The 21,275-nt window shown below is 43.1% G+C and overlaps 1 protein-coding gene and 1 long non-coding RNA gene across 9 annotated transcripts in view; one reads left to right on the top strand and one right to left on the bottom strand.

Moving 5' to 3' along the window:
* The window catches only part of DNAH3 (dynein axonemal heavy chain 3), a 197,738-nt gene that overhangs the window by 146,169 nt on the left and 30,294 nt on the right, over positions 1 to 21,275 (top strand). For all 8 annotated transcript variants that reach the window (XR_005027501.2, XM_036899295.2, XM_057487004.1 and 5 more), the window contains 4 exons: positions 1,503 to 1,719; positions 3,316 to 3,498; positions 8,913 to 9,111; positions 16,074 to 18,215. Coding sequence is in view for 7 of the 8 variants with exons in the window: in XM_036899295.2 (XP_036755190.2) it covers positions 1,503 to 1,719; positions 3,316 to 3,498; positions 8,913 to 9,111; positions 16,074 to 18,215 (2,741 nt within the window). In the remaining variant the exon portion in view is untranslated. The remainder of the gene's footprint in view (positions 1 to 1,502; positions 1,720 to 3,315; positions 3,499 to 8,912; positions 9,112 to 16,073; positions 18,216 to 21,275) is intronic.
* On the bottom strand, positions 9,123 to 17,293 carry LOC130679136 (uncharacterized). The gene is made up of 3 exons (XR_008992135.1): positions 17,159 to 17,293; positions 16,640 to 16,877; positions 9,123 to 9,361 (listed from the first exon to the last, which is right to left on the bottom strand). It is a non-coding gene; the product is annotated as an uncharacterized LOC130679136 (long non-coding RNA).

The following is a 21,275-nucleotide window of genomic DNA, read 5'->3' on the forward strand; positions in this document are numbered from 1 at the left end:
ACTGAAAATCCAGATATTGGCTCTATTTCTTTTTGTTTTATGGTCTCTCAATGTATATATAGAAAATGTCTTATACTTTGAAATCACATGTAGTTAAACTCTGCAAAGAATTAAATTTCATTGTCTGGAATTATCCTGAAGACACACTGTTGTCATAGCTATGAGGACCTGACTGTAATAATGTAGCTATTTCAGTAGTCTAGAAGCATGTGTTCTCAACAGGAGTGATATCGCTGTCAAGAGGATGAAAACTGGTTCTTGTGAGAGTGAAAAAAACTTACTCTTCTATGTATAAAGCACAGATACACACACAAAAAAAATCCACTTAATTTTGACTAGAGTAAGGGAAGGGATGTGAATGTCAACCACCCTGGGTGCCCATGAAGGCAGAGGTTATATCACTGCCTTGTCTGCCTGTATATCCTTAGTGCCCACCCGGTGCCTGGTACATAGTCAGTCAATTACCTGATATGCAGTAGGTTCAATTACTGCTTATTAAGTGGATGAATGGAAAATGAAGACGTAGGCAGGGGTCAGACTGTTGATGACTTTAAATTCCATTTTAAGGAATTTAGTCATGTAAGTGAGCACTGCCGAAGTTTCTCTAGAAAATGTCTATTTTGGCTCTATAGGCTAGAATTCATAGGGTCAGTAAATGTAAGTGAAGAAAAATTACATCTTCATTTTCACTGATGTCCAACTGGAATTTTGCATTTCCTTCAGTGATAGATGTAGGCAGTAAATCTCAGTAGGTTTAACAAACAAGGCTTATTACCAATAGGAATCAGTTTTTTTTATGACTTGTTCAGTCATTACAGATACTTAGTATATCATTTCCTTCAAAATTATGGTAGTTTTTAGACCTGCTGCCCAATCTTATTATTTAATGCAGAGATCAGCAAACTATGATCCACTGGCCACATCCGTTTCCCAGCCTGTTTTGTAAATAACGTTTTATTGGAACACAGCCATGCCTTTTTTTAACACTACTACAACTGCAGAGTTGAGTAGCTCGCACAGAGACCATGTGACCGAAAAAGTGTGAATTTTTACTATTTGGCTCTTCAGAAAAGCTTTGCTGAGCCTGACTTAAAGTATTGATACAAAGTACATACATTATAATATCACAAATTTGGTTTTTAAAATATTTTGAAAATTATTTCAATATAATTGGTTTCCTTTGTAATCCTTTGTATTTTATTTTATGCATTTTAAAATATTACTCTGCAAAGTCAGGAGGCTTCACTGAACTGCCAACGGTTAGGAACTCCTGCTTTAGCCCTGGTGATTCACCAAAGTGATCAGAGATAGAAATTATTTACTCAAAAATCATTCTTGTAAGAATATGTACCTCCCTAACCCTTCTTGCATCTCTGTTGACCTGTTTTCTGAGAATTTTGGATTCTAGCAGGCCATACTTAGTGTGTGCCTTGTCTCATCCTCACATCTGTGGTCTCTCTGGAGGAAGTTGGCCTGCCTAACCACCCTTGTGTCCTTGGCAGGGTCATCTCCATGTGCAAATATTTCCAGGAGAGTGTGAAGCAGCTGTCACTCGATTATTACAACACACTTCGCAGACACAACTACGTTACCCCCACCTCCTACCTCGAATTGATCCTAACCTTCAAGACACTCCTAAATAGCAAGAGGCTAGAGATTGATATGATGAGAAACCGCTACCTGACAGGCCTGCAGAAACTCGATTTTGCAGCTTCACAGGTGAGCACTGCCCAAATAGAACAAGGACAGAGAGGCCCAGGACTAGGTGGATGCATGAGGTACTTGTTCAGGTGCAGAATTTAAGAGGGCACCAAATAAAGACAGCAGAACTCACCTTACTTGCCTCACTAAACCCGGTCCTATGAGATTCTATCTGTATTTAAGATTTTGATATCTTGTTCATTGTGGATGGACCTTGAAAATGTTATTTCACCTCTTGGGGCCTCATTTTTCTCTTTGTAAAAAGGTAATAACAGTTTTTACTTCATAGGAATATTATGAAGATTGAGCTGATACAGGTACAGCCCTGAGCAAAATGCCTGGCATGTACATAAGTAATTGATTTGTGCTTGGAGCCCCTTGACAAACCATCTAAAATGAGAACCATTGTAAGACATGAATTTCCAGCATCAGTAAGGAACTGGGGTACCTGGACAGTCTACAGTAGGGTGACCTGTCACTGAGTGCAGCAAATCCACCAACTCTATAGCACAGGGGTGGCAGAGAGCATCAGGGGTGGCCTCTGCCGCTCTGCTCCTGGGGTGCTGGCTCCAATGCAGGGTCCTTGGCTTTTAGAGAGATGTTAAAAATTGGAGGCTGTCCAGACAACAGTGAGCAAACTGTGTTGTTTGAGGATCAGCACCCTGAGACAGTCTAGACCAGAAAAGAGAACAAGGGTGCCCATTAACATTCCTACCACCTGTGCAGCGCTGTGCATTACATGAGGAAGTACTGTCATCAGCGTGTTACACAAAAGAAACCAACGTGCAGGGAGGCCCAGGCGACTTGCCCACAGACATGCAGCTTCATGATCAGCCTGCAGGAATGGTCCAGCCCCAAACAAGACTCATCTGCATGAACACGGGGCATGTGCTCCCAGCCACCAGCATGTTATGCTCCGTCACATGGGCTTGCTGGGAAGAGAGGGTACAGCCTCGTGAAATATGAATCTGAGCTTTCTCAGAAAGGCAGAATCAGGACCAGTGGGTGAATATTGCATGGGGGCAGATTACAACTCTTTAGGCGGGTCTAATGGTCTAGTTACTGAAAAACAGCACAATTCTCCTGAGAGGTGGTAAGCTCCCCATCGTTAGAGGTATTCGAGTAGAGGCCAGAAAACCACCAGGCAGGAACGTTTCAGAGGGCATGAGAGTCTTGGAAAAAATGGCCTTGAACCTTCCTTCTGTCCCAGGTATCTCAGTTATATATGTTTCCTTCATAGCCTTAAAAAGATGAAGTTTTGTTTTTTTTCCTAGCTTGCCTTTGTTGTCTCTTTCCCTGCCCCCAGCAGTAGAATGTAGGCTCAACACAAAAGGAAACAACACCTTTTTAGAAAATGTTAAGTGTGCCATTACATTTTTAGTGCTTAGCACAGTGCCTGGTAACTATAACCCTTAGAATGAACTTAATAACTAAGTACTGAAAGTCAAAGCAATAAACTGCAGCCGCCGAATGTATACCCAGTACCACATTAAAATCATTAGAATTTTCTGCATAAATTGTAGGTTGGAGAATCATTTCAGTTCTTGCCAACTGTGCCATTTTCAGCATTGACACAGCTCAGCCTGCACCCCTCCCACCCACCTCTCCTTGCAGGTGGCAGTCATGCAAGTAGAACTGACTGCCCTCCAGCCGCAGCTCATCCATACCTCTGAGGAGACTGACAAAATGATGGTGAAAATTGAAGAGGAGACCAGAGAAGCTGATACCAAGAAATTTCTGGTACAGGCAGATGAAAAAGAAGCCAATGCTGCTGCTGCCATTGCTCAGGGAATCAAGGTTAGGAGCCAAGAGGAAAGGCAGGGAGGGAACCAGCATTTTAAGGGCTTGTCCATTTCTCACAAGAGCCTAACACAGTCCTGCAGAATGTGTGTGGTCATGCCCATCTTGCAGATGAGAAAAGTGTGGCTTGAAAAGGGTAGATGACCTTCCCAGCATCACTGGTTGGTAAATGAAGAAGCAAGTCTTTGTGATGTCTGGCTGTCTCCAGGAAGCATTACCGTTTCCCAAATACCCTTGGCCCTTGAACAATGTAGGGGTTAGGGGCACTGACCTCTCCTACAGTCAAAAATCCACATAGAGCTTTTGACTGCCCCAAAACTTAACCACTAATAGCTTACTGTTTGCACACTAAGCCTTACTGATAACATAACAGTTGATCAGCACATATTTTATATGTTATATGTATTATATCCTCCTATAATAATGTAAGCTAGAGAAAGGAAAATGTTATTAAAATCATATGGAATGGATAATATATTTACACTACTACAGTATTTATTGAAAGGGACCTGTGCATTTCAAATCTGTGTTGTTCAAGGGTCTGGACTCTCCATCTCACTCAGAGTCAAGGTCTACAAGACCCAGTGTGATCTAACCTCATCTCTTCTTACTATCCTCTCATTACTATTCTCTGGCCACACTGGCTGCCTAGCTGTTCCTTAAATAAATACACAGGGCACATCCCACCTCAGGGCTCTTGCACTAGCTGTCCCCTTGGCTGTCTCATTCACCTTCATCATCTTTTTGCTCAAATGTACCTGGCATGTCATAGGTGTGGAATAAATAATTGTTGAATGTCAATGTTGAACCTAGAAGATCCCATTTGAAGGTGATTCTTGTACCAAAGAAGAATAGCCCTAATTCAGGTATTAGAAGAAAATCTGATTAACATTCATGTGATGTTATATATTTCTCAAAGCACTTTCAAAGTATACAATTCCACTTGAGTATCACAATGACCTTGGACTTAGGAAGAAATAATATCTGAGAGTCAACAATATTGAGATTCAGTGGTGAAATGACTTTTCAGAGTTGCACAGCTGGTTAGTGGGTTTAGAATCCAAGGCTCTTGGCATATAGCTTAAGATACTTATCCCTATGCTCCCACTTAGCAGTTAGAAAATTCTTCTGACCATTCTTTAAGTAAGAGCTTGAACAGAAAGTAGCTTGTGTCTGGCTTCTAGGATAAATAGGTCATGGGGCACTTTCTCGAAAAGGACAGGCCTTCCAGATTGGCTTTTCTCTGATGAGTCCTGAGACCTGGCCTCTTGTAGATTCCCATGGATCCAATCCCTGGCCTCAGAGTCACACAACGAATGCCCTGGATGAGAGATGTTTACTTACAGTGCCAGTGGCACAGACAGGAGGCCAATGGGACCATAAAAGATGGTGACCACGGGGCACCAAGCACCATGATCCAGCAGATGATTTGTCATTCTATGACAGGATGATCATAATAGCTATTCTTAGCAGCACCACAGTGGTTTCTTTGGTTTCTTCCTTTAACAAATATTTATTGAATATTCACTATGTGCTGGTGCCTTTCTAGGCTGGGGAAATAGGAGTGAACATGACAGAATTTCTTCCTCATGAAGACTGCATTCACCTCTATTTGATTTATATTACCTTTTAGCCTAACAGCCCTGAAAGGCAAATGGTATCATTCCCAGTTTATGGAGGAGGAAATCATAGTACAAGAACTTAAATGACTTGTTTGGAGTCATATAGCTACAAAGTGACTGAATCCACATACAAACCCAGTATTCTCTGATTCCAAAGCTGCTGCCTCTGACCATTATTTCAGAAATTGCAAACAGGCAGGTAGGGAGCACACATACACTGTGACATACACAGTATTTTTTAAAAATCTGCAGCATCAGTTAACCACTTTTAAAAATCAGGGGATTTCAAGTAAAAATTCTAAATTTGTGGCTTTTCTTTAGGGAAAAAATTGAGCATTATGGTAACCTTGGGCCTGTATTCTGGGGTTGCAGCCACAGCAACATTGAATAGATGCTGCCCCATGCATTTTTCAGTTCACCAAAGCCCCAGCCAGCCTGGTTCTCACACTTATATCACTGGCTTGGTCCTTGGAGGCATGTGAATTTGCAACTCCTCTGTGGTTTTATACTAGTATCAGGTACGTCAGGGCTCAATATTTGCTCTGCCCTTTCCTAACCTCAGTTTCCTCATCTATAACATCAGGATATTAAGAGAAAAACATGGGAAGTTTGTAGTGTGTGTCCAGCACACAGTCAGAGCTTCATGGTTCATGTTAGCTATTCTCCAGAGCAGCTGTTCTTTACCCTGCATCAGGCAGAATTGTCTGTTTGATAAAGGCCAGCCTAGTGCCACATGTAGGTACCATCACACCCAGGACTCCATTCTACAAGATCAGGGCAGAACAGTGACTTGCTGGAGCAGGACAGACACAGGAGGTGACATGAGATTTACAAGGACATGACCCACCACACTCATTCCTGGGCAATAAATCAGTACCTCGGGTTTCAGTGTGAAGGGTGAGGTGTGCTATTCTGCCATCTCATCCTGCATGCTGGGAGTGACATCTTAAGAGGTGAGTCATGAGGTGGAAGAAACTGTCCAGGGAGGAGGAAAAATACCTCTGCTTGCTCTGAGTTTCCCTGAGGCTTTCTTGAGGACCAAAACCTCTTCCTGAACCTTTCAGGGCTACAGTCCTTCTCCACATGAGGACTGCTAATATTCTCTGATCTCCTTGCACCCCTAGAAATGAGATACCACAGGACAGCCCCCAGCGTGGTGACTAAGGCAGGGTGGAGGCTCAACAATGCAAGTGGAATCTGTGCAGAGAAGGTTAGGAGACTGGCAGAGAAAGGGCCCCAAACATTTGCTTCCCAAGTACAACAGTTTGCTTAAAGTGGTTGTTTCTTTTTAAGCTGATGAGTCATTTCTTTCCCCCCAGTGAGGATAATAACTGATGCCAAAATTACTGCAGAGTGATTACGTTTTATCAGAGCACCCCTCAAACAGCCCTGTTGCTTTTTGCACTATTGAATCAATGCTTATCATAGAGACAAATGATGTAGCAGTAATAACATATACAACAGAATATTTAAAAACTCAGGTTTAACACCTTTTCAGTTTCCCTTCCTGTCTACAAATGTGGGTAATTTTACATTATTGAAATCACAGCATAATTGAAATTTGCATCATGCTTTTTTTTTTTCCTTGACATCTTATCCACGTGGTTTTCCACAATGTCATATAACTGTTTTAATGACCATTTTAAGTAAGGGCCTCATCCATCAGTAGCCATTCCCCTACTGAGCACTGAAGTCTGGTGCTTCCTGCCCTGTTTTTGGTGTTTCAAGACTGTAAGCCGGAGTGTCTCAACAGAACTGAGCATCGCAATCACCTTTGGAATTTTAAAGATGCAGATGCCCAGATCCCATGCAAACTGAATGAATCAGACTCTCTGGGAGTGGGGCCTGACCATGAGGATACCCTAAATGCTCAGTGACTCTGATGGAGAGACAGGGCTGAGAATGTTACAATTAGAGCTTTTTGAGTCATTTGACAAACAAGCTTGCTGGAACCCAGGCCTTGCATCTTAGGAAGGAAGCAGAGCTACCAGGTCACTGGGAGGCACAAAACATGTATGGGCTACCATTGTCTGGCATGTTATAAAAAAGCAACACAGGACTCTCAATAGGTAATAACGAAGCTACGGGCACCTGAGATTATTGAAATCCACTTAAAATCCAAAGCTGTGGTTGAGCTTTGGTCTCCTCTGCTACCAAGCCCATTCTGAAGCTGACCATGATAAACAGCAGGAACTGGTATCTCTTCTTCCTCTTGACTCATGCTCAGGAACATATCCTGAAACTGAAGAGGAAGCAAACTGAGTGACCCTGGGAGTGAGCCATTATTGCCCTCTGAAGCAGACATTCCGTTTTGATATTGTAACATCTGATGTGGCTCATTTTGCAGGGGGTGGAGGGCTGGTGTTTTTTTTTTTAGTATAATGAAGCCAAATAAAACACCGCTAAAAGCTTATAAGAATAGCCGAAAACCTAAACAAAGAATCCACAATAAACACACACGTGTATACATTCATGTGCACACACACACACTCATATGTAAGAAGGTGGAACCACCTTATTCTGTTGGCCTATCACAGTAAACCTGTAGCATATAGACTTCAACACATGCTGCTTTGTCTAAGAATCAATGTTCTCTTGTGAAATCATGGCTGTAAGATTATCACTCACTAACAGGTTACTAGAGGGGCCAGGAGCCCAGGGCTGGAGCTTGTCGCTGGGACTAACCAGCTTGGTGATTAGATGAAGTAACCTGTAAGGTCCCTCCCTTACAGTTCTAAAGTCTTACAACGTTAAGTCTTTTTTAAATTGAGATATAATTCACATACCATTGATATTCACCTTTTAAAATGAGGCAACTCAGAGATGTTTAGTATACTACAAAGTTGTACAACCACCACCACTATCTAGTTCTAGAACATTTTCATTACTCCAAAAAGAAATCCATACCCATTAGCAGTCACTCCGTATTCCTCCCTCTCCCCAGCCCTTGGCAACCACTAACCTACTTTCTGCCTCTCTGGATTTTCCTTTTCTGCACATTTCATGTAAATGGAATTGTATAGACGGTGGCATTTTTCATCTGGCTTCTTTCACTTAGCATAATATTTTTAAGGTTTATGCATATTTTTGCATGAATCAGTACTTCATTCCTTTTATGGCTGATTAATAGTCCATTGTATTAATTTTGTTTCTAAATGAACAATAGACAAAACACACACTGTCTCCTTCTCCCAGAGTTTACCACCCAGCTCTAATCTCTCTCCCCATTCTTCATCCTTGCACTCCACCCTACCGCCAGCTTCACCCTATCCCTTTACTCTTCCTGACTGTCTCTGTGCTACAACACATTCCAGACCCTCACCCAATCCCTGACCTTCTCCCCTGCTCATACCTTATTTCTTCCCTAAATTTCCGGAACCCCCTTCCCATCTGTTACTCAACTCTCAGGCCTCATCTTCTATTCCATCTCTCAAGCCCATCTTTGATCAACAAGGTGCGAAGTCACCCATTGCATATATCTCTTAGGAATGTGTTAAAAACCAAAAATCTTGATTTTCTTAAGATCTCAAACTAGGTGAATTCTCAATGTCCAAGGCACCCAACCCACAGCCCCAAAAGGCCACAAGTGCCTTCCTGCTGCTGGTCAACATATAGAGCCACCATCAGGTGCAGAACTCCAGGAGGGGAACCATCCTGCAAGGACACTGGGGCAGGTGGTGCTCTCCTGCTCCCTCTGCTTCCTCTGGAGCAGAGCTTTGCTTCACAGTGGTGCCAGTGTGCCTGCCAGGCACCAGGCACTCACTCTTTCTGTCCCTGTGCTGCCTGTAGAACGAATGTGAGGGGGACCTGGCAGAGGCCATGCCAGCGCTGGAGGCTGCGCTCACTGCACTGGACACCCTGAACCCGGCAGACATCTCACTGGTGAAGTCGATGCAGAACCCACCAGGCCCTGTCAAGCTGGTCATGGAGAGCATCTGTGTCATGAAAGGGCTGAAACCAGAGAGGAAGCCAGACGCCAGCAGCAGTGGTAACCCCCTTCTGCACCTCACTCCACCCAGAGGCCTTCACAGTCTGGCAACAAGGGTGCCATTGTCCCCACCTACCCTGCCCCAGGCCCACAGGCAGTGCCATGGAGTCTTGGAGGAAAAAGAAAGGTGCCAGATGTGCATGTTCATCCAAAGAGTTCTCTTCTGTTTCTTCACTCTCCTCTCTCCTCCTAGTCAGTCAGGAATATGCAGGCATCTGTTGGTGAGGCTGAGCTTAGTCAGGACCCTTGCCTGCAAATGAGTACAAAAATGAAGGTCATGGAGACCAAAGAACTGATGTGGAACAAGCACACAGAGTAGTGTGTGGTTGACAGGGAGAGAAACAGAAAGAGCAAGAAAGAGAAAGTGATGGAGAAAAACTGAAAGAGGTAACCAGAGAAAGAAAGATAGGATGAGACAGAGAGAGAGAAAGAGACAGAGACAGAAATGGAGAGACCCAGACACCTAGATGCATGCATGTGCATGCGCACACACACACACACACACACACACACACACACACACGGAAGAAGAGAACGAGCTGGAAGGGAAGAGTTGAAAAGAGACAGGACAAAGGCAAGCAGAGACAGAAACTGGGGGTGGGGTAGGGACAAGAATACTGAGACTTAGAAATGGGGAGAGAGAAAGGAATAAGGGAAAGAGGGAGGAAGGAAATCTCTTAGAATTGAGCCTAGGAGCATTCAGAGGTGAATAGTTCATTCTCTTTAAAATCTGAATTAGATGTAAGGACTTGTATTAAGATCAGCGTCTTAGAACTGAACAGGACTTTAAAACCAGCTCCAGTGATATCTCCTGCCCTCAGAATCCTCCTCTCCTGGGAACAGTCCTGCTATCCCTCCATTCCTTCTGAGATGTTAGAAATTCCTGATCCCTCATTCAGAAGCCTCTGGTTTCTGCTTCCCATTGATTAGTGTTTCCTCTTCCCTGACCAGTTTCAGGCCAAAAACCACTTGAAGAAGATGCAAAGGTGGTCAGGAATGGACAAGCAGGAAAAGGACTGTATAGGAGAATACTTTAGGGAGGCAGCTAAGGTGTAATAAGTTGGCCTGAGCAAGGGTGAGCTGGCCAGCCCTCCTCCACCCTGGCTATGCCCTGGTGTCGTCTGGAGAGCATGAAGAATGCTGAGCCCCTGACCCCACTCCTAGAGATTCATACTTCTTCTGGGGTGCGGCCTGAGCATAAGTATTTGTTCAAAGCTCCCAGGAAGTTCTAAGGTGCAGGATGGAGAAACTGCTGAGATACACAAAGCATGGCCAGGTCACAAAAATTAATTTTGTTCTTGGATCATTGATGATCAGCACAGGACCCATCCTTAACCGTTCTTATTTTTAAATTGAAGTGAATTGTATATACTATTTACCAAACTTGCAAAACTTAGCCAGTATATTAGGATGGACCAAAAGAGCAATTGAATTTGTTTTGGGTACCTTGAATTTAAATGAAGCAGATCATTTTACTGAATGCAAACAAAAACTTCATTGGAAATATTTGTTTGATTGCTGTGCTTATATTAGAAATGGGACACATGTGACCTGCTGTACTTAATATAATTTCTCAAGTATAACTTTTTTGATAAGCCTGAACTGGGCAAATGTTTATAGTGCCATGAGCCAAAACACTCCTGACTTTTTTCCAACTTGTCAAAATAGGGGCACTGCCCCTAGATGGCTCGACAATCCATTGTTAGTCAGCACAGTGGGTGCTGAGGAGGGTGAGGGTCCCACTCTATTTCTGGGCAGGCCCAGGACAGCCTTCAAGCTGCTTCCCCCACCCTCTGTCTATTTCTTGGGAGACCGCCTCACTCACTCACAAGGAAGACTGATTGGATACCATCTAGCCCACCTCCCAGACTTGGGAGAGAATATTCAAAACACGCCCATGGCTCCTTTGCCTTCTCTGTCCATGACTGTGATAAGGGACAATGTTCATTCAATACATATTTATTGATAACCAGTGTCAGGCACTGTGCCAGATTGTAGTAAACACAGCAGACGCTTGCCATTTCAAGGGAGAGGCAGACAATAACAACTAAAAAATATATATGCATTGTGATAAATGCTATAAAGGAAATGGACATTCTGGCAGCTGAGATGAAAGAAAATGCTGCAGGAGGATGGAGGAGCCCACTTTAGTGAGGGAAATCTAAGGAAACCTCTTTATGACGGTGGCTTTTAGAATAATCCTCAAGTCTGGTCAGGAACCAGCCACATGCCCTGGACAGCCAAGATGAAGGGCTCATTATAGGAAGCATGGCTCATCAATCAGTTGAAGGAAGGTCTTTAATGACTGATGTCTAGGGACCAAAGAAAAGATGAGGTGGTGAGGTCAGTGAGCCTCCCAGACCATGGTGGGGAGCATAGACTTTTCTTTACTTAGATTTTAATATTTTTAGAGCAGTTTTAAGATCACAGCAAAATTGACAGGAAGGTATAGAGATTTCCCTTATTTCTCCCATCCTTACAGCCTCCCCTATTATTGACATCCCCCACCAGAGAAGTGTATCTGTTAACAGTTGATAAGCCTACAACTGACATCAATATTACCCACAGTCCATAGTATGCATTAATGTTCACTCTATGGGTTTAGACAAATATATAATTTTTTTTTTTTTTTTTAGATAATTATTTTTTATTGAAGGGTAGTTGACACACAGTATTACATTACAATAGTTTCAGGTGTACAACACAGTGATTCAACACTTATATACATGATAATTCTAAGTACCAGCTATCACCATACCAAGTTGTTACAATATTTTGACTATATTCCTTATGCTATACATTACATCCCGGTTACTTATTTATTTTACAATTGGAAGTGTGTACTTTTTTTTGGTTGTTGTTGTTAGGGCATCTCTCATATTTATTGATCAAATGGTTGTTAACAACAATAAAATTCTGTATAGGGGAGTCAATGCTCAATGCACAATCATTAATCCACCCCAAGCCTAATTTTCGTCAGTCTCCAATCTTCTGAAGCATAACGAACAAGTTCTTACATGGAGAACAAATTCTTACATAGTGAATAAGTTACATGGTGAACAGTACAAGGGCAGTCATCACAGAAACTTTTGGTTTTGCTCATGCATTATGAACAGTCAGTTCAAATATGAATACACATTTGATTTTTATACTTGATTTATATGTGGATACCACATTTCTCTCTTTATTATTTTTAATAAGATGCTGAAGTGGTAGGTAGAGACAAGATAAAGGTAGAAAACATAGTTTAGTGTTGTAAGAGAGCAAATGTAGATGATCAGGTGTGTGCCTGTAGACTATGTGTTAATCCAAGCTAGACAAGGGCAATAAAACATCCACATATGCAGAAGATTTCTCTCAGAACAGGGAGGGTGAGGTTCTAAGCCTCACCTCTGTTGATCCCCAATTTCTCACCTGATGACCCCCCTGCGACTGTGCCTGTCTTAGGTTGTTCCTCCCTTGAGGAATCTTACCCGTCTCTGGCTAACCAGTCATCTTCCGGGGCCATACAGGGAAATGTTAAGTTGGTAAGTGAGAGAGAAGCCTTATTGTTTGAAATGGTTAGCTTTTTATTTCTTTGCATATTTATGCCCTGTGGCTTCTATGCCCAGCATTTGTCTTGAGGTATCTTTACCACTTGGAGGAGTTATGATACTCGGTAAATTTGATATGAGGCACGAATTCTATTTAAGAATTCGTTGTAATTAGGAAGGAAGAAGAAAAGCTATAGAAGTAGCAGGCGGGAGAAAACATGGGAAGATTGATTATTTCTTTGACATATCTTCTTGTAGAGTAACTTCAGCATGTATAGATTTTAAGCTACTACTTAAATTGCGCACACACATTAACATAATAGGAGTATAGTTACATAACCAAAGCATACCTGTAATTACCAGCCATCTCCAGTGAAACCAAGAAAACCAGTTAGGCACCCTAGGCATTTGTGAAAACTTATCAATGATATGATGGTTATTATCTAACTGAATTTGAATAGTTTGAGAAAAATCAGACAAATTAAAACAACCCATTCCTGGGCACTGTTCACATCCCATATGTTCTTTTAACAGTAAATAGTCTGTAGTTGTAAGAGTTTGGAGCGCTACAATTTGCACTTCTCCAAATTCTTGGTTGAGTTCCAACAGTATGGATCCAGTCAGATTTGTTGTTTTACTGTATGCACAAGCCAGCTTAGATATCTCCTTCATTCCCATGGCAAGTCCAGGAGCTGGTGGGATGAGTGCATCTACAGCTGTAGCAGTGCGTGGATCTTTGTTGGGGTTTTTTGATGATCATCTTCTGGCATGAGTCTTCCCGAGAGTGCTGATGTTGGAAGTTCTCTTTCATATCGTATCTTAGTTCATTTTCGGGGTAGCCAAATTAGGCTTTCATCCTCTGTATAAACACAAACAGACCCTTTGCCTACACTTTTATATGTCCTTTATATCATTGTGTAGAACTCATTAGAGGTCACCACATAGGAACTGCATTTTTTTTTTTAATCATTAATCTACACTTACATGACGAATACTTTGTTTACTAGGCTCTCCCCTATTCCAGGTCCCCCCTATATACTCCTTTACAGTCACTGTCCATCAGCGTAGCAACCTGTTGTAGAATCACTACTTGTCTTCTCTGTGTTGTACAGCCCTCCCCTTTCTCCCACCCCGCTATGGATGCTAATCTTAATACCCCCCTACTTCTCCCCCCCTTATCCCTCCCTACCCACCCATCCTCCCCAGTCCCTTTCCCTTTGGTACCTGTTAGTCCATTCTTGAGTTCTGTGATTCTGCTGCTGTTTTGTTCCTTCAGTTTTTCCTTTGTTCTTATATTCCACAGATGAGTGAAATCATTTGGTATTTCTCTTTCTCTGCTTGGCTTGTTTCACTGAGCATAATACCCTCCAGCTCCATCCATGTTGCTGCAAATGGTTGGATTTGCCCTTTTCTTATGGCTGAGTAGTATTCCATTGTGTATATGTACCACATCTTCTTTATCCATTCATCTATCGATGGACATTTAGGTTGCTTCCAATTCTTGGCTATTGTAAATAGTGCTGCGATAAACATAGGGGTGCACTGATCTTTCTCATACTTGATTGCTGCATTCTTAGGGTAAATTCCTAGGAGTGCAATTCCTGGGTCAAATGGTAAGTCTGTTTTGAGCATTTTGATGTACCTCCATACTGCTTTCCACAATGGTTGAACAAGTTTACATTCCCACCAGCAGTGTAGGAGGGTTCCCCTTTCTCCACAGCCTCGCCAACATTTGTTGTTGTTTGTCTTTTGGATGGCAGCCATCCTTACTGGTGTGAGGTGATACCTCATTGTAGTTTTAATTTGCATTTCTCTGATAATTAGCGATGTGGAGCATCTTTTCATGTGTCTGTTGGCCATCTGTATTTCTTTTTTGGAGAACCGTCTGTTCAGTTCCTTTGCCCATTTTTTAATTGGGTTATTTGTTTTTTGTTTGTTGAGGCGTGTGAGCTCTTTATATATTCTGGACGTCAAGCCTTTATCAGATGTGTCATTTTCAAAGATATTCTCCCATACTGTAGGGTTTCTTTTTGTTCTATTGATGGTGTCTTTTGCTGTACAGAAGCTTTTCAGCTTAATATAGTCCCACTTGTTCATTTTTGCTGTTGTTTTCCTTGCCCGGGGAGATATGTTCAAGAAGAGGTCACTCATGTTTATGTCTAAGAGGTTTGTGCCTATGTTTTCTTCCAAGAGTTTAATGGTTTCATGACTTACATTCAGGTCTTTGATCCATTTTGAGTTTACTTTTGTATATGGGGTTAGACGATGGTCCAGTTTCATTCTCCTACATGTAGCTGTCCAGTTTTGCCAGCACCACCTGTTGAAGAGACTGTCATTTCGCCATTGTATGTCTATGGCTCCTTTATCAAATATTAATTGACCATATATGTCTGAGTTAATGTCTGGATTGTCTAGTCTGTTCCATTGGTCTGTGGCTCTGTTCTTGTGCCAGTACCAAATTGTCTTGATTACTATGGCTTTATAATAGAGCTTGAAGTTGGGGAGTGAGATCCCCCCTACTTTATTCTTCTTTCTCAGGATTGCTTTGGCTATTCGGGGTCTTTGGTGTTTCCATATGAATTTTTGAATTATTTGTTCCAGTTCATTGAAGAATGTTGCTGGTAGTTTCATAGGGATTGCATCAAATCTGTATATTGCTTTGGGCAGGATGGCCATTTTGACGATATTAATTCTTCCTAGCCATGAGCATGGGATGCGTTTCCATCTGTTAGTGTCCCCTTTAATTTCTTTTAAGAGTGACTTGTAGTTTTCAGAATATAAGTCTTTCACTTCTTTGGTTAGGTTTATTCCTAGGTATTTTATTTTTTTTGATGCAATTGTGAATGGAGTTGTTTTCCTGATTTCTCTTTCTGTTGGTTCATTGGACAAATATATAATTTCAGGTACCTACCATTATGTTATCATACAGAGTATTTTTCTATGCCCTGAAAATCCTTGGTAGGACTTCGGATTTTTTCCCCAAATGAGGAATAGCCACTGAAAAGGCTTTAAGGCTGGGCCAGAATGTCTTTAAAAAAATTTTTTTAAGTATAGTTGATATACAGTATTATATTGATTTCAAGTATACAACATAGTGATCTACGTTATTAAGTGCTCACCCCAACGTTATTAGTGCAGTTACTGTCTGTCAACAAAGATGTTACAGAGTAATTGACATATTCTCCATGCTGCACTTGCATCCTCATGACTAATTTATAATTGAGATTTTGTGCCTCTTTATCCCCTTCACCTATTTCACCCCAACCCCCATGGTAACCATCAGTCACTTCTTAGTGTCTATGAGTATTCTGTTCATTTTGTTTTGTTTTTAGATTCCACATGTAAGTAAAATCTTATGTATTTGTCTTTTTCTGCCTTCAGCCAGAGTGTCTTAAAAATAGTCTTATATCCATTTATTGTTCCAAACAGGTAAAATGATAGAAGATTACTGGGGGGTATCAAGAAAGATTCTTGGAGATTTGAAATTCTTGGAGAGCCTTAAGACATATGACAAAGACAACATCCCCCTAGTCATCATGAAACGGATCCGGGAAAGGTTTATTGATCACCCAGATTTCCAGCCAGCTGTCATTAAAAACGTGTCATCTGCCTGCGAGGGTCTGTGCAAGTGGGTGAGGGCCATGGAGGTGTACGATCGTGTGGCTAAAGTGGTGGCTCCCAAGCGGGAGCGGCTAAAGGAGGCCGAGGGGAAGCTGGACACTCAGATGCAGGAACTGAACCAGAAGCGAGCGGAGCTGAAGCTGGTGGAAGACCGCCTCCAGGCCCTGAACAATGACTTTGAAGAGATGAATACCAAGAAAAAGATGTTGGAGGAAAACATTGAACTCTGCTCCCAAAAGCTGATCAGGGCAGAAAAGCTGATCAGTGGTCTTGGGGGAGAGAAGGACAGATGGACAGAAGCTGCCCGGCAGTTGGGAATCCAATATACTAATCTGACAGGGGATGTGTTGGTCTCCTCGGGGACTGTGGCTTACTTGGGGGCTTTTACAGTAGATTACCGGTCTCGGTGCCAAAAGCAGTGGTTGGCCCAATGTAAGAACAAGGTCATCCCTGGCTCCAGTGACTTCAGTCTCAGCAACACATTAGGGGATCCCATAAAAATCCATGCTTGGCAGATTGCTGGGCTGCCCATTGACTCCTTCTCCATTGACAATGGCATCATTGTGTCCAATTCCAGACGCTGGGCCTTAATGATTGATCCTCAGGGTCAAGCTAATAAGTGGATCAAAAACATGGAGAAGGCGAATAAGCTGTCAGTCATCAAGTTCTCTGATACCAGCTATGTGAGGACACTGGAAAACGCTTTGCAGTTTGGTACCCCTGTCTTACTAGAAAACGTTGGGGAAGAACTGGATGCCTTCATTGAACCCATTTTGCTTAAGTCCACATTCAGGCAACAAGGGGTCGAGTACATGAGGCTTGGTGAAAACATCATCGAATACTCTCAGGATTTTAAGTTATACATCACAACCCGTTTGAGGAACCCACATTACCTCCCTGAAGTTGCTGTGAAAGTCTGCCTCCTCAACTTCATGATCACACCCCTGGGTCTCCAAGATCAACTCCTCGGCATCGTGGCCACCAAGGAGAAACCAGAACTGGAAGAGAAAAAGGACAAGCTGATCGTGGAAAGTGCCAGGAACAAAAAGCAGCTGAAAGACATAGAAGATAAGATCTTGGAGGTCCTCTCCCTGACTGAGGGCAACATCCTCGAGGATGAGACTGCCATCAAAGTTTTGTCCTCCTCAAAACTGCTATCTGAAGAAATCTCTGAGAAACAGGAAATTGCTTTGATGACAGAAACACAGATCGATGAGACTCGGATGGGCTACAAGCCAGTGGCCATCCACTCTACCACCATCTTCTTTTGTATCTCTGAGCTGGCCAACATCGAGCCGATGTACCAGTACTCCCTGACATGGTTCATAAATCTCTACGTGCGTTCACTCTCCCACAGCAGGAAGAGTGAAGAACTGGACCTGCGCATTGAGTACATCATTGAACACTTCACCCTCAGCATCTACAACAACGTCTGCCACTCTCTGTTTGAGAAAGATAAGTTGCTTTTTTCCCTCCTCCTGACTGTTGGTATTCTGAAAGAGAAAAAGCTAATTAATGAGGAGATTTGGTACTTCCTTCTAACTGGAGGTATTGCCCTGGACAACCCCTTCCCCAACCCAGCTCCTGAATGGCTGTCTGAGAAGGCATGGGCAGAAGTGGTTCGTGCATCTGCGTTGCCCAAACTGAAAGGCCTGATGGAACATTTGGAACAAAATGCTGATGAGTGGAAGCTCATCTATGACTCGGCCTGGCCCCATGAGGAGAAGTTCCCAGGATCTTGGAACTTCCTTCAAGGATTGGAGAGGATGGTGATCCTCCGATGTTTGCGACCTGACAAGATAGTTCCAGCCATTCGGGCATTCATTGCTGAAAACATGGGCAACGTGTATATTGAAGCCCCTACATTTGATCTCCAGGGATCCTACAATGACTCCAGTTGTTGTGCACCACTGATTTTTGTGTTGTCTCCAGGTGCAGACCCTATGGCAGGTAATGGCAGAATGTTGTGTAAAGAGCATGAAATGCCCAGACTGCATGGATAGATGACAATAGCATGTCTGTTACAGCACAAATCTCAAACTCAGATGGCTGAGAAGGCCTGCAATGAACAGGCTAAGCTGGGGCTTGAGTGGCAGCTGCTACTCAGCTCCCACGCATTGTGCCATCTGGTAATGTGAGCCCAGGATGGTCAGATCATCTGGGGTTTTTTTCTTTAAAAATTTGTGAGGACCAATCTGAGGCTAGATTTAAACATCAGGCTGCTAAGTTTTTATCTTTGTCATAAACCATCTTCTCTGACTATTGCTTGTCTCAGCTAGCCTTTTTTCTCTCAATTTTTAATTTTTTAAAAATATTTTGAATAATTAATATTGTGTGTAGTAAAAAAAAAAAACAGTGCAAAAATGTATAGGATTGTGACTGAACCAGGGCCGTTTTGCTCCCTGAAGGGACATTTGGCAAAGTGGGGAAACATTTTTGTTATCACAACTAGGGAGCACTACTGGCTTCTAGTGGGTAGAGGCCAAGGATGGTACTGAGCACCCTGCACTGCACAGGACAGTTCCCCACAGGAAAGGATTATTGGCCCCGAATGTCAGTAGTACCAACGTGGAGAAGCCCTTGTATGGAGTGAAAGACCCATCTGCCTCCTAACCCTCCCAGAAGTAACCACTATTACCAGTTCATATATCATTCCAGAAATCATTCGTGAACATTAAAGGGTAGAGTTGTTGACAGGAATAAATTCGTTTTCTGTTCTGTTGGGGGAATCTCAAACTTCAGTTTCTTCTGTTGCTGAATGAAGAAAGGGTACCAGAAATGCAAATGACAAGACTGATGTTGACCCTTAAAAGCCAAAGAGTTTGACATGTATCCTGATCCAGACACAAAGGAAGTCCCAGAAAGAGCTGAAATATACTGGTACCCTTTCCAGATTCCTACACCAAAGTGTTATTGTCAAAGGACAGTTCACAACCCCATTCTGCTACCTTTACTTTTTCCTTTGTGTCCTTTATGTGGCTGATTTAAACAAGAGAAAGTAGGGGAAAACCAGGGAGGCTAAAGAAAAGAAATGGAGGAAGGTGGTCTGTAAAATCACGGTATTGTGCAGGGAGAGGATGGGGCTGCTTACATCCAAAAAAAGTAGCATATTCCTGTTCTTCTGCACTAGAGACCTAATCAGATTCACCTGGGAGAAATTCCCAGGAAATGTCACAGGCAGTGTGTCCCTTGTAGCACATCACCTTAGGTGGCATGTACTGTCTGGTTGTCTCTCCCAATTGAGACTGATCAGTGGGTTCAGCTGTTGTCAATGTGACCCACCTCCCCACTCCTCTACCACCTCCCTTATAAAGTCTCCCACCAGCCTATCACCAAATGTGATGGTTCTCAACTTGGAATTGTGGGAGCTTTAAGAAAAATCTTAGATGGGCAGAAGATGGCGGCGTGAGTAGAGCAGCGGAAATCTCCTCCCAAAACAACATATATCTATGAAAATATAACAAAGACAACCCTTCCTAGAATAAAGACCAGAGGACACAGGACAATATACAGACCACATCCGCACCTGAGAGAACCCAGCGCCTCGCGAAGGGGGTAAGATACAAGCCCCGGCCCCGCGGGAGCCGAGCACCCCTCCCCCCAGCTCCCGGCGGGAGAAGAGCAGGCAGAGCGGGAGGGAGACGGAGCCCAGGACTGCCGAACACCCAGCCCCAGCCATCCGGGCCAGAGTGCAGGGCCCTGGATACTAGGAAAACAGGGCAGCAAGAACAGTGAGCAGGCACTGGAGGCTGGGCGACAGAGGACATAAGAAAAGCAAGCGACCAATTTTTTTTTTTTCTGTTTTGTTTTGGCGAGCGCTTTTTGGAAGACTTAAAGGGATACGGCCCCCAATACTAGGGAAACAGGGCAGCAAGAACAGTGACCGGGCACCGGGGGCCTGGCGCCGGAGGACACCAGAAAAGCGAGCTACCATTTTTTTTTTTTTTTGCTGTTTTGTTTTGGTGAGCGCTTTTTGGAAGACTTAAAGGGATAGGGACCCCAATACTAGGGTAACAGGGCAGCAAGACCGGTGAGCAGATGCCTGAGGCTGGCGTCGGAGAATAAAGAAAATTGAGCGGCCACCTTTTTTTTTTTTTTTTTAATTAAAAAAAATTTTTTTTTTTTTTTTTTGTGGTCGTTGTTTTGTTTTGGCGGGTGCTTTTTGGAAGTCTTAAAAGGGCAGAGCAGGACACTTAATCCAGAGGTAGGGAATCCGGGGATCTCTGGGCACCCTAACCCCTGGGCTGCAGGGAGCAGGGAGGCCCCTTACGGAGATAAATAGCCTCGAGGCCGCTCCCCCTCCAACGCGACTCCACCATTTTGGAGTAGCTGCCCGAGCCAGGCCACGCCCACAGCAACAGCAGACATAAACTCCATAGCAACCGGGCAGGAAGCAGAAACCCTGTCTGCGCACAGCTGCCCAGCACAAGCCACTAGAGGTCGATGTTCTCCCAGGAGAGGAGGGCCACAAACCAACAAGAAGGGAAGTTCTTCAGCCCGTCACTCTTTCCAGCTCTGCAAACTATTCCTATCACCATGAAAAGGCAAAGCTACAGGCAGACAAAGATCACAGAGACAACACCAGAGAAGGAGACAGACCTAACCAGTCTTCCTGACAAAGAATTAAAAATAAGAATCATACACATGCTGACAGAGATGCAGAGAAATACGCAAGAGAAATGGGATGAAGTCCGGAGGGAGATCACAGATGCCAGAAAGGAGATCGCAGAAATGAAACAAACTCTGGAAGGGTTTATAAGCAGAATGGATAGAATGCAAGAGGCCATTGATGGAATTGAAACCAGAGAACAGGAACGCATAGAAGCTGACATAGAGAGACAAAAGGATCTCCAGGAATGAAACAATATTAAGAGAACTGTGTGACCAATCCAAAAGGAACAATATCCGTATTATAGGGGTTCCAGAAGAAGAAGAGAGAGGAAAAGAGATGGAAAGTATCTTAGAAGAAATAATTGCTGAAAACTTCCCCAAACTGGGGGAGGAAATAAT

Source organism: Manis pentadactyla, chromosome 10 (assembly GCF_030020395.1).
Source record: "Manis pentadactyla isolate mManPen7 chromosome 10, mManPen7.hap1, whole genome shotgun sequence".
Lineage (NCBI taxonomy): Eukaryota > Metazoa > Chordata > Mammalia > Pholidota > Manidae > Manis > Manis pentadactyla.